General features: G+C 42.5%; 3 protein-coding genes and 1 long non-coding RNA gene across 10 annotated transcripts in view; 2 read left to right on the top strand and 2 right to left on the bottom strand.

Annotated features, from left to right (window-relative positions):
* The first annotated feature begins 1,171 nt into the window (after positions 1-1,171).
* Positions 1,172-8,025, top strand: lamp5 (lysosomal associated membrane protein family member 5). 2 transcript variants are annotated; one of them, XM_055044283.1, is made up of 6 exons: positions 1,172-1,367; positions 4,223-4,482; positions 4,805-4,936; positions 5,104-5,200; positions 5,713-5,901; positions 7,073-8,025. In XM_055044283.1, exons 1-6 carry the CDS (start codon positions 1,187-1,189, stop codon positions 7,246-7,248), a joined length of 1,035 nt encoding a protein of 344 aa, XP_054900258.1. In that variant the 5' UTR covers positions 1,172-1,186; the 3' UTR covers positions 7,249-8,025. The 2 variants fall into 2 exon arrangements, with proteins under 2 accessions (XP_054900258.1, XP_054900257.1); XM_055044282.1 differs by lacking the exon at positions 1,172-1,367 and adding an exon at positions 3,369-3,894 and having other exon boundaries at positions 4,304-4,482.
* On the top strand, positions 1,376-3,164 carry LOC129369069 (uncharacterized; the record flags this gene model as incomplete). The annotated part of the gene is made up of 1 exon (XM_055044377.1): positions 1,376-3,164. A coding segment is annotated over one exon (1,200 nt), but the record flags the coding sequence as incomplete, so codon positions are not given.
* On the bottom strand, positions 5,900-11,135 carry LOC129369021 (uncharacterized). Its single transcript, XR_008606910.1, has 3 exons — positions 9,843-11,135; positions 9,690-9,749; positions 5,900-6,132 (listed from the first exon to the last, which is right to left on the bottom strand). It is a non-coding gene; the product is annotated as an uncharacterized LOC129369021 (long non-coding RNA).
* Positions 11,136-11,255: 120 nt separating this feature from the next.
* The window catches only part of pak5 (p21 protein (Cdc42/Rac)-activated kinase 5), a 61,598-nt gene continuing 59,045 nt past the window's right edge, over positions 11,256-13,808 (bottom strand). For 4 of the 6 annotated variants that reach the window (XM_055044275.1, XM_055044271.1, XM_055044270.1 and 1 more), the window contains one exon: positions 11,256-13,335. In XM_055044275.1, coding sequence (XP_054900250.1) covers positions 13,180-13,335 — 156 coding nt within the window. In that variant the 3' untranslated portion in view covers positions 11,256-13,179. The remainder of the gene's footprint in view (positions 13,336-13,808) is intronic. The other 2 variants (XM_055044273.1, XM_055044274.1) reach the window with 2 other exon arrangements.

The raw sequence follows: 13,808 nt of genomic DNA, 5'->3' as shown, positions 1-13,808 counted from the left end.
ATTTTATGGAGTGGTGTTTAATAAATCATCTGAAAACGGCATGGCTCGACCACAAACCTCCAAACCAAGACAAGCAGCCAAGAGGCCAATGGTAACTCTGGGGGAGCTGCAGAGGCTCACAAGTCAGAAAGGAGAACAGAACGACAGGGAAACCTATTAGTGACTCCAAACAAACAAAAAACACATGACTATGGTTCAAAAGGAATATAGAGCCAAAGAAACAATAAAATGCTGGAATTCTGCAGAGTTAAATCAACATTATGCCAAATCTATTTGGTCCTTTGAATTTCTGTCAATTTAACTCTTTCAGAGTTATTTCAACAAGAAATTGAGTAATTTTTAACAAATGAAATAGTTATAATAGTAAAACTATTGTTGAAATAACTGTAATGTTAAATTAATGCCAATACTAAAAAGGACCAAATAGACTTGGTATAGTGTTGATTTAACTGCAGAATTTGAGCGTGCATATTTATGTTTGATTTATTCGAAGTCTGAATCTGGAGGGAGATGTGAAAGTTTAATGTCAGTAAATCCATCTGATCTCATTGAACCTGAACTATTTTCAAATAGTTTTGAAAAATGTTGCGAAAAGCTGGTACAGACATACCAAAGACTTCCATCTTCAATTGCAAAATTGTCTGAAAAAGATCGGTTAAAAAACGCACGCCACACTTTTCAGATTAGCACGTAGTATAAAAATATCTACAGCGTCTCATTTTCCACTTGGGCTGCGCACTATACTTTGCATCAAGTAAAATCGGAAACAAATAAAAGCCGAAGTTGGTTTCGTAACAGTTCGAGCTCACGGTGAGCTGATGTCTCCAGACCCAAACGCGGTGAAAGTGGACACCGCTCCTATTTACTTTCCAAATTTATGTTCCTTCATCTCATTCAACAAGTGTGGCGTGAATTTATATGCCAGCGCCGCTCACAAGCTCCGGCCGCTCCATTGCAAGGTCTCTTTATCATTATAAACATCGTATTTCCATTAGAAAGCAGAACAAAGCCCGATAATTATGCTCGAGCTGCCCCCGGAAATCTCGCTTTCTCTCGCCTATATATTAGGATCCCTGGCTCTGTCGGGACGCCTTCCCCGGAAGCAAACAAAAAGACATGAATTGTTTGTTTTTGTTATTGTTTTTTTTTTTTTTTTTTAGTTGAACCTTGGTTTTGTTGAAGAAACATGTTCAAAACTACTGGGCAGACGGGCACAAAAATCCTCCTGGATGCGATGTCCAAGGATAAAGTCCACTTGGCCAGGTTTGTTCTGGACGCGCTGGATGGGGAAATCGTTGACTCCACAGCGGGCGGCGCACAGACGCCGCTCATCTCTTCCGTCCTGCTGCCCGACAGCCAGACCCGATGTAAGTTCATAGAGCTTCTGCTGCACAGAGGGGCCAGTGTCAACCATCAAGATGGGAACGGGCGCACAGCGCTCAGCTACGCCTGCGAGAAGGGCTACCTGGACGCGGTTAAGATCCTGGTCCAGAACGGCGCAGATCCAGAGATCCTGGACTCGTGGGGGAACACCCCGTTGATGTACGCGGCTGTAGCGGATCACACCTTAGTGGTCGGGTTCTTGGTGAGAGCCTTCAAGAGGTTAGGTCTGCGGATAGACAGGCAGAACAGAGCTGGCAACTCTGCAGTTGAAGTGGCAAAGTTCCTTGGTCACACAGAGTGCATTTCTGCACTTACCAATTTCTCTAAGAGGAGCCGTGAGGCTGATGAAGGCAAGTTTGAGGGGAAAGTTGATAGTTTAGCCAGTAAACTGGAAGTCCTCAAAACGAGTGGCCTTGCTGAAATGCCTGACAGTTCCACCTTGCGATCAATGGCTCAGATAAAGCCCAGGCGTTTGCCACCGATGGAGTTTGATAGAGAAAATAATAAATCTTCTCTGGGTCCACAGGACGTGATCTTCTCTGGAGCACGCACTCCTGTGCCCCGACCAGGGATTTACAATCAATCCATTTCTAAACCATGCACCTCCCAGGAAAAGATGCCCTCCTCTACTCATCACTTGCCCCCTCTCTTAAAGTCCCAGCCAAACAGAAACATGCCGCATCCCTGTGCGCCATCCACTCTTGGCATCTTACTGACTCCCATTCTTCCCAACAAATGTGAGGCTGAGAGGGGGAGGGAGAACTCTTTCCGCATGGGAAGATTTAACGAGTGCTACTATAGGAAAAGATCCAGTCTGCCAACCAGTATTCTTAGCCCCACACCTCCAGAGCGCACTCTGGTGCCCGTGCGTAAATCCAGGACGGTGAGGAGGCGCAAAGAGTCGATGAGCTTCACCGAGCCACCTCAGTTTGCCACAACAGCTGCTGCCTCGACTCCAACGACTTTCTCAGCATTGACTAATAAACTCTTCCGAAGATTTACCTCCCCGGAGTTTAAGAAAGTCGTTGAAGATCTGGAACAGAATCCGTTGCCGACTTTAGGCCGCATCCCGCGATCAGAAACCTTCCCTCAGGAGACGAGGCATCCGCAGGTGGACAGCACGCCCAGCATCGACAGCATCAGTTCCGTTAAGTGCGAGTTTGACTTTCAGTTCAGACAGACAAACTCTTAAGATTGCGCGCCATGTGCAAAAGCGGGGGGAGTTGGGGGGCTGCTACGTAATAAAGTTTTTTGGTAACTTACGCATTCATATTTAAGTGGCGAAAAAGTTTAAAAAATACTTTAGTGAAAATTGGTAACTTCTTTAGGGTGCTCAATAAATGTGTAAAAGTGATTAGTTATTAAGCGTCCATAGAGATACATTAGTTTCTAGGGTTTTTTTTTCTTCTTTGAATTCTGGCATAACAGTGGTTTCTTCGAGTCTCACGTGTTTTCATGTGAAGAACTGTGATGCATTACAGCGGAAATATGAGCGGCTGGTTGCTTGATGGAGATGGGAATACATCTATGATTTACATTTCTTCATCAAAACGCGCCGACCTCTACTTTTTAACAGAACTCACAGAAAAAAGGTGCAAAGTTGTCAGGATCCGATCAGTGGATTGATTGTCTCAGAGCAAATGTACGTATGGAAAATAGGTCGCTTCCGGTGTCCGAGATGGAACTGTGGTAAAGAGCTACAATAAAGATCTGATTTGTGTTCGCAGTTAGTACTGATACAATATAGTGTAGGCCTACTGTAATTTCAAGAAAACAGAAAGTAGTTTTAAGGCTTTAGTGTTGGGTTTTTGTATTGGGGGGAGGGCCCGGGGGGTTGGATGCAAGCCTAACCATCTGGTGTCAGCCCTCACCAACACACCGAGCTTCAACCTTGAGGGAGTGGAGGTTTTCAGTGGATGGAGGGAGGGAGGCAGGGAGAGAGGGGGAGTTGTCGGCGTTTCCCTGTAGACATGCATCATTTCAGCTGAACCTCCAGCTGCTATCGCAGAGATGGAGACTACAGCACTGCGGGAGGAGCTGCCGCCGCTGCCTCACAGGAGATAAGTTTCCGACTTCCAACGAACGAGGATCGTTATTTGTGGCCGGTGATACGCAGAGGTGGTTCGGACTTGCGGTTGTCAGCGGGTTGACACCTGTCCACCTTGAAGGAGTGAGGAGGTCGCTGCGGACAGATGGGACTCGTTGGTGCCGGATCTCGCAGCCAATCTCGGGGCACCTTTTGGTGCATTCACGATCATCTGAGCGTCACTTCTTGGCGCTAAGAAGAGACAGCCCTCCTCCCTCACTTTCTCTCCTTTTCCCCCTCTCTTTCTCACAGTCTCCCCTCCCTGTCCGCGTGTCTCTGTTCTTTTCGCGGGTTCAGCCCAGACTGCCCAGTCAGTCAGCCCCCCTTTTTTTTTTTTCCCCCAGCGCCGGGGAAGCTGGCAGCGATGGGGCGGCTCAGCTTCAGCACCAAGGAGAGCGCTGGACTTTTGCTGCTTTGTGTGTGTGGTAAGAGCGCGAGTGTGTTTCTGCGTGTCTGTCGGAATGTCGTGACTACTCTCTGCGGAGCGGAGACGTGCACGCGCATGCAACAACTGCATGTATGCGTGCCTCAGAAGGTGCATGTGTTCTTTCATCTTCATGAGTTGGCAATTTTTATCCCCCCACATCCCCCCCTTTTTTTTTGCTATTGTAAAGTGTTGCAAACTGATGTTTGAGCTGTTGCTTCCCTGATGCTGCAGGTTTGACTTTGAGTGTTTTGCAGATGTTGACTTCACCCCTCTCCTGATCTCTGATCAGTCCTTCTGTTTTCTGCTGATTCCGCATGTTTTCGTAGCCGCTCGTGTGTGTGTGTGCGTGTGTGTGTGCCAACCATTTACTGCCCGGCAGACACCAGGCGTGTTTCTGCTGTCATCAGGCGTGCTGGCGCTGCCCGCGGTGCTGGCGGAGCAGGAGGGGGAGAACCTGTCCGGGCTCTCGGACAACCCGGACAAAGCCATCTTCGCGGTGCGCGAGAACGGAACGACGTGCCTGATGGTGGAGTTCGCCGCCAAATTCCTCGTGCCATATGACGTGCTCGCGCTTAACGGGATAGACGTAAGGATTTCCCCTCGCGTGCATTTTGATTCTCATTTTAGCTTCTCCAAAATAAGAGAGGAAAAACGTGCACGCTGCATAAAAGTGATCACGATTCTTTTTTTTTTTTTCTGGATCAAGCTCTGAAAACTGGAGTAAATATTAGATATATTCAAATGCATCTTAATTCATGTGAAGATAAATTTGTGGACACATTTAAATTGCAACAATAAAAAGCAGTTTTTGCAGCAATCCATATATGCTGAACTAAAAAACGTTTCTTACACCGTTTAGTGATTATATACTAATTTGTGCAACTTGTCTTGATGTGATTTATTTATAGCTCATCACAGAACAGGCTTCTTTCACGCTGCCCCGGGGGGCAGAAATCGAGGGGAAATGTGGGAGCACCGACTCAGAGATCCACATTTCCTGGAAGAACAACGCCTACATCCTCCGCATTTACTTCTCAAAGGTACATCAAGGGCAAAACAGAAAATACACTGTGAAACTGAGTAGTTAACTTTTTTTATATGATTAAAGAGTAGAAAATGTTACTTTTTTTCTTTCCATAATTTCCTCTGAGTGCGCACGCATGTCAGGTCCCGGATGACGTGTTGACTCTGGCCTGTTTTTATCTAGGAGTTCCGCGAAAAGGGCATTGAGGTGTGGAAGATCAACAAAATCCAGTTCGTCTACGACACCTCGGAGACCACGCACTTCATCAACGCGTACAACCGTGAGTGTCCCTCACGCAGCGGCACCAGCAGCGGCTCCGCCGCCGGGGCCGCTGCTTGGCCCAGCTTGGCCGCGTTTGTTCTGGGGTCCGTCCGGTGGAGTGGAGGACGGACTCATGCGGAGATTTAGGAAGTCCTCACACATTTATTTGCATACCACTGGAAGGTTTTAGAACATGAAAACCTTTAATCAAAGCTTTTGAAAGTGAAACATACACCTTTACAATTTTTTTGTATCGATTTATATTTTGCAATTATATTTATTTCTTTAAGCATATTATTCACATTCATTGTTGCATTTATCAAAAATGTCTAACAGAAAAATCTAATTAATAATTGTAGTATAAAATATTTGATTTGAATCGTTTTGTTGTGTCGATAATACAACTGACTTTAAATTATTACAACTTTATTCCAAATTTCAACATTCTATTGAAACAAGAACTTTCAAAACTCGTCTCGGTGCCATTTGTTCCCTTTCATTAAAAAGTCCTTTGTCTCTCTCGGTCCATAGCTGGGAAGCACACAGCCAGCACCCACAAGCTCTCGGCCCTGGTGACCCCAGCGGGGCGTTCCTATGTGTGCACGGCTCAACAAACCGTCACCCTCATCTCGAGCGATCACCAGAAGGGCATCACGTTCTCCATGTACGACATCCAGATCCAGCCCTTTGACATCGCCTCGGACTTCATCTTCAGTGCACGTAACGACAGCTGAAGACATTCAGCAGCTTTTTGTTTGCTCGTGTTGTAGACAAACAACAGATGAGGACGGTAATGAGAAATCCTGGGGGGTGAGCTGTACGTCTCTTCTTAACGTCCAAATCTCAGGGGAGAGGCAGGTTATTGCTGCAGTATGGGGAGCATGTAGGGTGAAATGAGAAAAAGAGCAGGCTGGGGAAACACAAGAGACAATAGGCGCAGCGGGAGGACGACTGAAAGGAAAGAGGTTGAGGTCATTAGGACTTTATGGTATCTGTGCCCTGGATGCAGCTTTTAGGAACACTGTGTGCATTTCGTCATCCAATCACCTTGGAGGAATCATATGGCCTCAGCTGCAGTAAACTATACTGGGCTAAGCTTCACTGCCTTTCTCCTTGTGTGCTTTACAGCTGTCCACGGGGAGAAACACCTTCAACTTCAGACCCCTTATGCAAACCGTACTCTATTTTCATCAGAGGTTAAGTGTCCTCCTTACTCTGAACCACCTAGCAGTTCTTAAAAATGCACTGTGTAAAGGAGACAATGCATTATATTGCTGTAAAACAACCCCTAAGCTTTTTCCAACCACAGACTAATTTCATGCATTTAATTGGGACTTTATGTGACAGATCAACATAAAGGTTTTCAAATTCTTTTAAAAACAAAAAATCTGGTAACCTCCTAAACATTACAAGCATTAATCAGTGAAGCAGCCAAGAGGCTCATGGTAATTGAAGGAGGTACCGAGATCCTCGGCTAAAGGGTGAAGCCATGGATTATGTGTATTTCACTATGTACTAATTTACCCTCATCTTTCTCTTACAAAAATTAAAAGTCATTGGTTGTAACATGACAAAATACAGAAGTTGAAGTACTAGGAGTACTTTGGTCAATATAGCAGAGGTTAAGCATCCTTTAACTACCAAGTAACAGTTTGGTTCAACTAAAAGAGACTTGAATTCTCTGAATAATCTAAAGGGATACAATCTGCAATTCAGACTATTTGTTAGTAAATTCAGACTAATTTATTTCAACCCGTGAAAAAACACAGAAACCAAAACCTGACCCAACTCGAACCCTCACTCAGGAAATCCAAATAAGCTTTCATAGCACTAGTCTTCTCCAGATCTTGCCATCTCTACATTTTGATCCTGCGTTTTCCTCTCTTTGCAGCTTACAAGTGTATCACAGACCAGCGGGAGCACCTAGAGGAGATCCTCCCCCTTATCCTGGGCCTCATTCTTGGTCTAATAATTATCATCACGCTCACCATCTACCACTTCCACCTCAAGCTGACAGCGAATCAGCCACAGCTCCCAAGAGATCGCTCTATGTACAAGAACATGTAGTCACGTGACACATCAGCGTCGCCCTCGACTTCCTCCAAAGCTCTCCTAAGTCTCCTCAAAGTCCTGGGCCTGAGGATCGTGTCCCCCACACTGGACTGTGTCCCTGATTGGAAAAAGCGAATAGTCTGCACTGCCCGCTGGAGCTTCTGAACTGTTAAAAATTAAGAGTTATTTAGACAGTTTGGGACACAGCATGAGTGTAATTGGAGTAAACCCACCCAAATCTAGTTAAATTGGCCGATGGATCGTGCCATACGTAGTTTCAAATAAAGTAAATTGAATTTTCTGGATTTTTTTTTTTCCCAAAAAACCTTTACCGAAGATGGTTTGTAACTTGCACAATGTTTGATCTAACTTGTCTTTCAAAGCATTTCCTTGTTACCCTGTTCCCTCTTTCTCTGTTTGAATTTGCTGCTATTGGAATCCATCTGTATTTGTAATCCTTGTTCCTTTTTTTTTTGGTTCCCATCCCTGTGCTCATACATCCAGAATGCAGCCATAGTGTTGACAGTGGACTGTCTTGTAGTGTACAGTGCAGTTTTGCCTTGGCATCAGACCCTTTTCTCAGCACGGATAAACGAAAGAAAGATATATAAAATAAAAAAAAGTCAAGTACAAAACGTCTTCTAAAACTTGAGAAAAGTATTTATGAAAATGTGGAGAGGTAATAAAAATGTATGTATATTATTTTTAGAGTGAAAGTCTATGCATAAACTTCTGCTGATGCAATCATGTGCAGCACTCTATTCTGTTTGAAATAAATTGCTGGATAAACAATTACCAAATTATTCTATTTCAGCATTTATCACACTACACACTATTCAAACTGTCAGCTATTGCATAAAATATGTTTTAATTCAATGCAATGTTGTAAAAAAAAATTTATATATTTATATATTTCTTCCTTTACAGTTCTCTTTTGTAGTTTCACATTTTCAGACAAAGTTAGCTTGTTTAGTTACAGAAAGTTGCCTTTTCAACTAAGGGGGGAAAAGCAGTCCAAAACAATATCATTATATGTAAAAGGAAAAAAACTGACTATTTTTGAATTATGATTTGCGATAAGACTTTTTTTCGATTTACATTTTTGAATTTCAAATTCACTGCCAGACCTCCAGAATAAAAAAATAAAAAAATAAAAAATCTGATAAATAGAACCAGACAGACAACATTAAGCAGGCTGAAAGATACCATGATGTTCCCATCTGAGACACAAAGTCAATTACGTCCATCAGTCTATTAAAAGTTACGTAGCAACTAAGCTGTGGGATTACACCTGATCGTGGTGAAAGTCATTATAAAAACACAGGAGAAAACATGGAGCAGCTGTAAACCTTCCCAAGAATGACCAGAATCAAGATTACTCAAAACAATATCATCTAAAGCACAACAGCCTTCACTTCTTTAGTTAAGGTCAGCGTTTTCAACAAAGAGATTGTGTAAAAATGGCAACCACAGGAGAGTTCAAAAGGCCAAAACCACTGCTGACCCACTTCACATTTGCAAAATGACATCTTGAAGACAAAGTGAAACTTCCTATCAGTTGTGTGTGATGTTACACTTGGCATAAATCTGACATTTCAGAAAAATAACTTCCCTCCAGCAGCCAGACATGGTGGTGGTCGAGTGATATTTCAGTGCTTCTTTGCTGCCTATCAGATTGCGATCTTTGACACAACTAACTAATAAATAATACAGGTTAACTGGAATCGTTGACAGACGCATATATCAGAGAAGACACTGCCAGGATGAAGTATTGATTTTCCTCTTAATCTGTGTCTTGAGAGAAAACAGAAGCCAAGAAAAAAATCTAACTGAAAACATTTCATAAACCACATATCTCTAACAGCAACATAACCACCAAGCCCTTTACTAAAGTTTCTGACGCGTTGAATATTTGACTACTGGAAACACAAATTAAAAATAGCCATTTTTTTTCATAAGAGGTGTCTTCTCTGATCCTGACCTTATACAACACTTCATAATCAATACTCCACAGGAGGAGAACATTTTGTTTTTTGTCCCAGAACTACAAAGAGAAGAGAGAGAGAAACATTTTGTTTGTGCAGCTTGTCGTCAACATGTCTCCAAGGCAGGGCTTGTTTTTGTTTATGATGTAATGGTCAGAAATACCGACTGACTCCTTTTCTTCTTGTACATTCAGACCTGTCCTAATGAGAACCTCAGCACTGCTTTATCGAATAAAACGGCCAACGAAACTAAACATATTGCTATGGAAGCATTTAAAGCGACAGTAAACCCCCCGGTGCTCAGTAGCGCTGCTAAGCTAGGTCCTCAATAACGAGCACGGGCTGAGTTAACCCGTTTAATTCAGCCGCCACCTCCACCTGATAACGAAAGACATGTGTGCCTTTCTCATGCAGACCATAAGTTAGCAAAAAAAAAAAAAAAAAACATTTACTGAGAGCGATTTAGCTCACCTGCGGTCCAACGGGCGGGTTTCATCCATTAGCTTTAGCCTCCAACTGACGTTTAACCCGCTGTTAAACAAAGAAGACTGCGTCAATTACTGGATTAAAAAAAAGAAGAAGCTCATTAACAGAGACGAGAGCCTCACTTTCAGCTTTATTTACCTTGACAGCTGGCTTTCTTGACAAATACGTAAATCTTCACACTCAAAAGAACACTAAAGAAGCGGCAGAAACTGCATGTGAAACGGTTGTTGCTAAAAGAACATCGCTAAAATTCATTTTGGGTGTTTCCCGTCGGACTCGCTCACAAGAGCTTCGCAGGTGACGTCTAATTAGCGTGACGTCGTTCCACTTCCGGGTCGGATAACCAATTAAGTCTTTACTGGGAATTGTGAAGCGATACAGTGGCTCTCTACCGTCATTCTTTGTACAATTGCTCAAGGTTAGAGTGGACAGACATCATGTATGAGCCTCAGTTTGAATATTTATGACTAAAGTTCCTGGTTGCATTTTTCATTTTTAATGCATGTGCATGCTTTGATCTATTGTATCTTTGGCTGTGTGTTCTGGAAAGTTGTAGAGGTAAACCTTGCCCCAGTCTCAAGCCTTTAGGACCCTTTTATGGTTTATTATCTCTCCATTATTGCCCTGGATTTACCTCCATCGGTCTTCACATCGACCTCAACCAGCTTCCTTTGACCTGGTGAAGAAAAGCTTTCCCACAGCCTGCTGCTGCCATGACCATGTTTTAGAGAGGTGATGATGTCTCAAGGTAGATTCTCCTCCGCTAAGTGTTTTGCTTGAGGGCCAAAAAGTTTTCTTGTGGTTCCGTGTGACCAAATCACCTTAACTTTCCTCTTGCTGCTCCTCCGTTCAAGTAGTTCTTCTGTTAAATTCACCCCCGAGAAATACAAATCTCTGCAGCTCTTCCAGAGTGACGGTCTTTGCCCAGTCTGTCAGCTTGGGTTTTTAATTGTAATTCTTTGATTAATTTTAGATATATGCTTATGAGTAAGTTCCATGCATTACTATTTTAATATGTAAATTGTTGGGCTAAAAGTTGTGTTTTAATTAAGTTTGTTTGTGGATTTATGACTTATTTTTTAATTAAACGTTTTTGGTTGATTTCCATCAGTTCTAAATTATGAATCATTTCTTTTTACTCTAACATACAGAGCTCCCTGAAAAGGAAAACAATTCACTCTTTTGATTGATTGATTGATTGATTGATTGATTGATTGATTGATTGATTGATTGATTGATTGATTGATTGGGAGAGTATTGATGGTTTGTGAATATTTTGCATAATCCCATCTAGATTTATCCTAATTACACATTTAAACATGTTTAACAACATTCATAAAGGTTCGCTGTGGCCACCCTCATTCACGTACAGAGAGCCTGAGCTCAGGCTCTCTGAAAGAGAGGCTCCATTCTTTGTCTGAACTGAATCAATATCCCATTACTGTGTATCAGTGGGAAATGGCTTATAGGAAAGAAAGACCAAAAACATAATATATTATAGCAACACCAATCCATGGACGTGTCGCTTTGCTTCTCTCCTAAGCGGGCAAGTTGGGGTGGAGTCGTTTGAAATGAGAACTTTTGAATTTAGAGAACATGAAAGACTTAAACAAAGAAAAACAAAAAAAGAAAGAAAGAAAAGAAAAGATGATGACTGAACAAAGCTCCCCTGGAGCAAACCGACAGTGTGCTGATAAACGACAACAAAAATCATCTCTGACTGATATGAGACACCGAGAGAGAAGTACGGTAGATCGGAAAAGGCGATGGAAGAAAAATCCATGCAACACAACTTGATGTTTTTTTTTTGTTTTTATGTGCGTTTCTTTTTTTTTCTTTTTTTTTTCTTTTTTAATTGAAACCAGCTTCACTGAAAACAAACATGCAATATCACTGTACAAGCCAAAACCACAAATAAGTGTATACTCATTCAGATGTTGACCCGGTGTCAAGGATTAGCGGGCGCACAACACGCAGGCACACGCTGCTTTCAGATGCCGTACAGAGACATGTATGCTCCGAACTCTTTTGTTCTCTGACAAACACAGACTCACGCTCACAGTCATATGTACATATCACAGTGACTGATGGGTAAAGAGGACGTGGGAAGGAGGATTACACTGTTGCTCTGGTTCGACTGGAGATGAGAATGGCAGCATGGTTCCAGTGACGACAAGAGACGGGAGGTGGGATGAGGATGCGAGTGGAAAATAAGACCCTTTTTTTTTCTTTTTGTCAGCATCCTGATCTCTGTGTGCTGGCAAGCTAACTTGAAGTAGATAAGGAAAAATTTAAAAAGGCAAGAAATATTCTTTTTTTTTTTTTTTTTTGCAAAATCCACACAATCTGTGCTACATCGAAATGCATGGTGTTACAGTGTCATAAAAGCTGGGCTTGATGGTTTTACAAATAGGTTTGGGGTATTGCTTAGATCACATGACAACTGATATCACTGTTTTGCTCGAGTGCATTAAGAATCGTGGAGAAAACATAAATAAAAAAAAAAAAACAGAAAAAAAAGAAAAAAAAGGCCACACTACAAATAAAAAATATCACCCCAAATCCAATAAATAAATAAATAAATACTTCAAAATGTCATAGAAAATTCTGACATTACCCTTTTTTTTCAAACATTTAATGGAAGTTCTGTCTACAAATGTTGAGATCATAAATATATTAAGTACTTTTAGTAACAGTTAGGTTTAGCTGGATTTATTCGGAATATCTCTTATATCTTTAAGCAAAAACTGGATTATAAACAGTAGGAAAGATCTCTGCAGAAATTCTATTTAATACTGCTCATATCACAATAGTTACGACACGAGAAAATACTGCAAATTATCAAAACTGTACAGAAAATGTTACAGGTTTCTCTAAAATACATTTTCGCATTTTGATGTGTGTGTGTGTGTGAGAAGAGAGAGGGATGGATGCGAGTGACCTTGTCGGCGCTAGCCTCGGCTGCTAGGACGCAGCCTGTCCCTCTCAAATTGATGGACCGATGGCAGACAAAAGCCTCTCTCGTCACACTGATTGTTTGGCCCTCTGCTGCTCTGCTGTGGAGCAGCGGGGGTCACGTAGGTCCTTCTGCCTCGCCAGCAACTCAGCACACCCTTCAGAAGCTGTGGAAGGCTGATGGCTACTATGAGTCTACGTGCAGCTGGAGACTCTTGAGTCTAGGAAGAAAGAAGAGTGCAGCGTCGCAAACTGGCTCAATAGAACGTTCCGATAGCTCCTTCTTCTTCTTTTTCTTCTTTTCTGTGTGCATGTGTTTTTTAAACATACTTCTTAAATATTCCTCACGCTAATCTACGTTTACGGTTACAGGTGTTAGTGGCGGGCCATCACGCAGTAGGTTGTTTTGACTGGGTGAGGGCGGTGCCACCCTTAAGGGGGTGAGTAAGCATGTGTTGTTGGTTTTTTTGTTGTTTTTTTTTTTTTTAAGTGTGGAAGAGGACGCGATTAGGCCAGGAGATCAACGATGGCGGTAGTGTCTCATGAGGGGGACGATGCAGGACGGCGGTCCGGACAATTTGAGGAATGGGTGCTGGATGAGCTCCTGGGCAGTGGCTCTCTGCGACGGCTCCCTCACCAGCATCATGTCCAGGAAGGACCGCAGCACCGACGACACCTGCAGGATGCAACACACTTGTGTTTATTCTTAGCGTTTTGATTTACTGCACAGTAAACTGCAGTACGCGAATTACGGTTTTCAAAAGTTAGAAACACGAGAGAACGTTCAGTGACTAGAAAAAGAGCAGCTTAGATTTGTTTCAGCGCAAAAATTTTGAGCTCAGCAAGTAGGGAACCCACAAGAGAGCCAAAGAAACCGTCATTCAATTTAGATGAAGTTCTAGTTTTGATCACTTACCTAACAACTAGGGCTGCAATTGCAACAACGATATCCGATACGACCACCTTTTCCACTGAACTCACCTACTTTTACTTCGTCTCAAAGCCTCCACCAGTTTACAAAAACTTTTAAATGTTCTTTTATAAGTATTCTATCTTCACAATTACACATTTTCAAAGCCTTTCTGCCAAAAGCATTGCTAAATGTGGCCAAAAGTCATTCTACACCAATTAGCATGTTGTTTTTTTTTA

The sequence above is a fragment of the Poeciliopsis prolifica genome, unplaced genomic scaffold, assembly GCF_027474105.1.
Source record: "Poeciliopsis prolifica strain line A6 unplaced genomic scaffold, Auburn_PproV2 SCAFFOLD020, whole genome shotgun sequence".
Lineage (NCBI taxonomy): Eukaryota > Metazoa > Chordata > Actinopteri > Cyprinodontiformes > Poeciliidae > Poeciliopsis > Poeciliopsis prolifica.
This window is presented reverse-complemented; position numbering and strand designations above follow the sequence as displayed.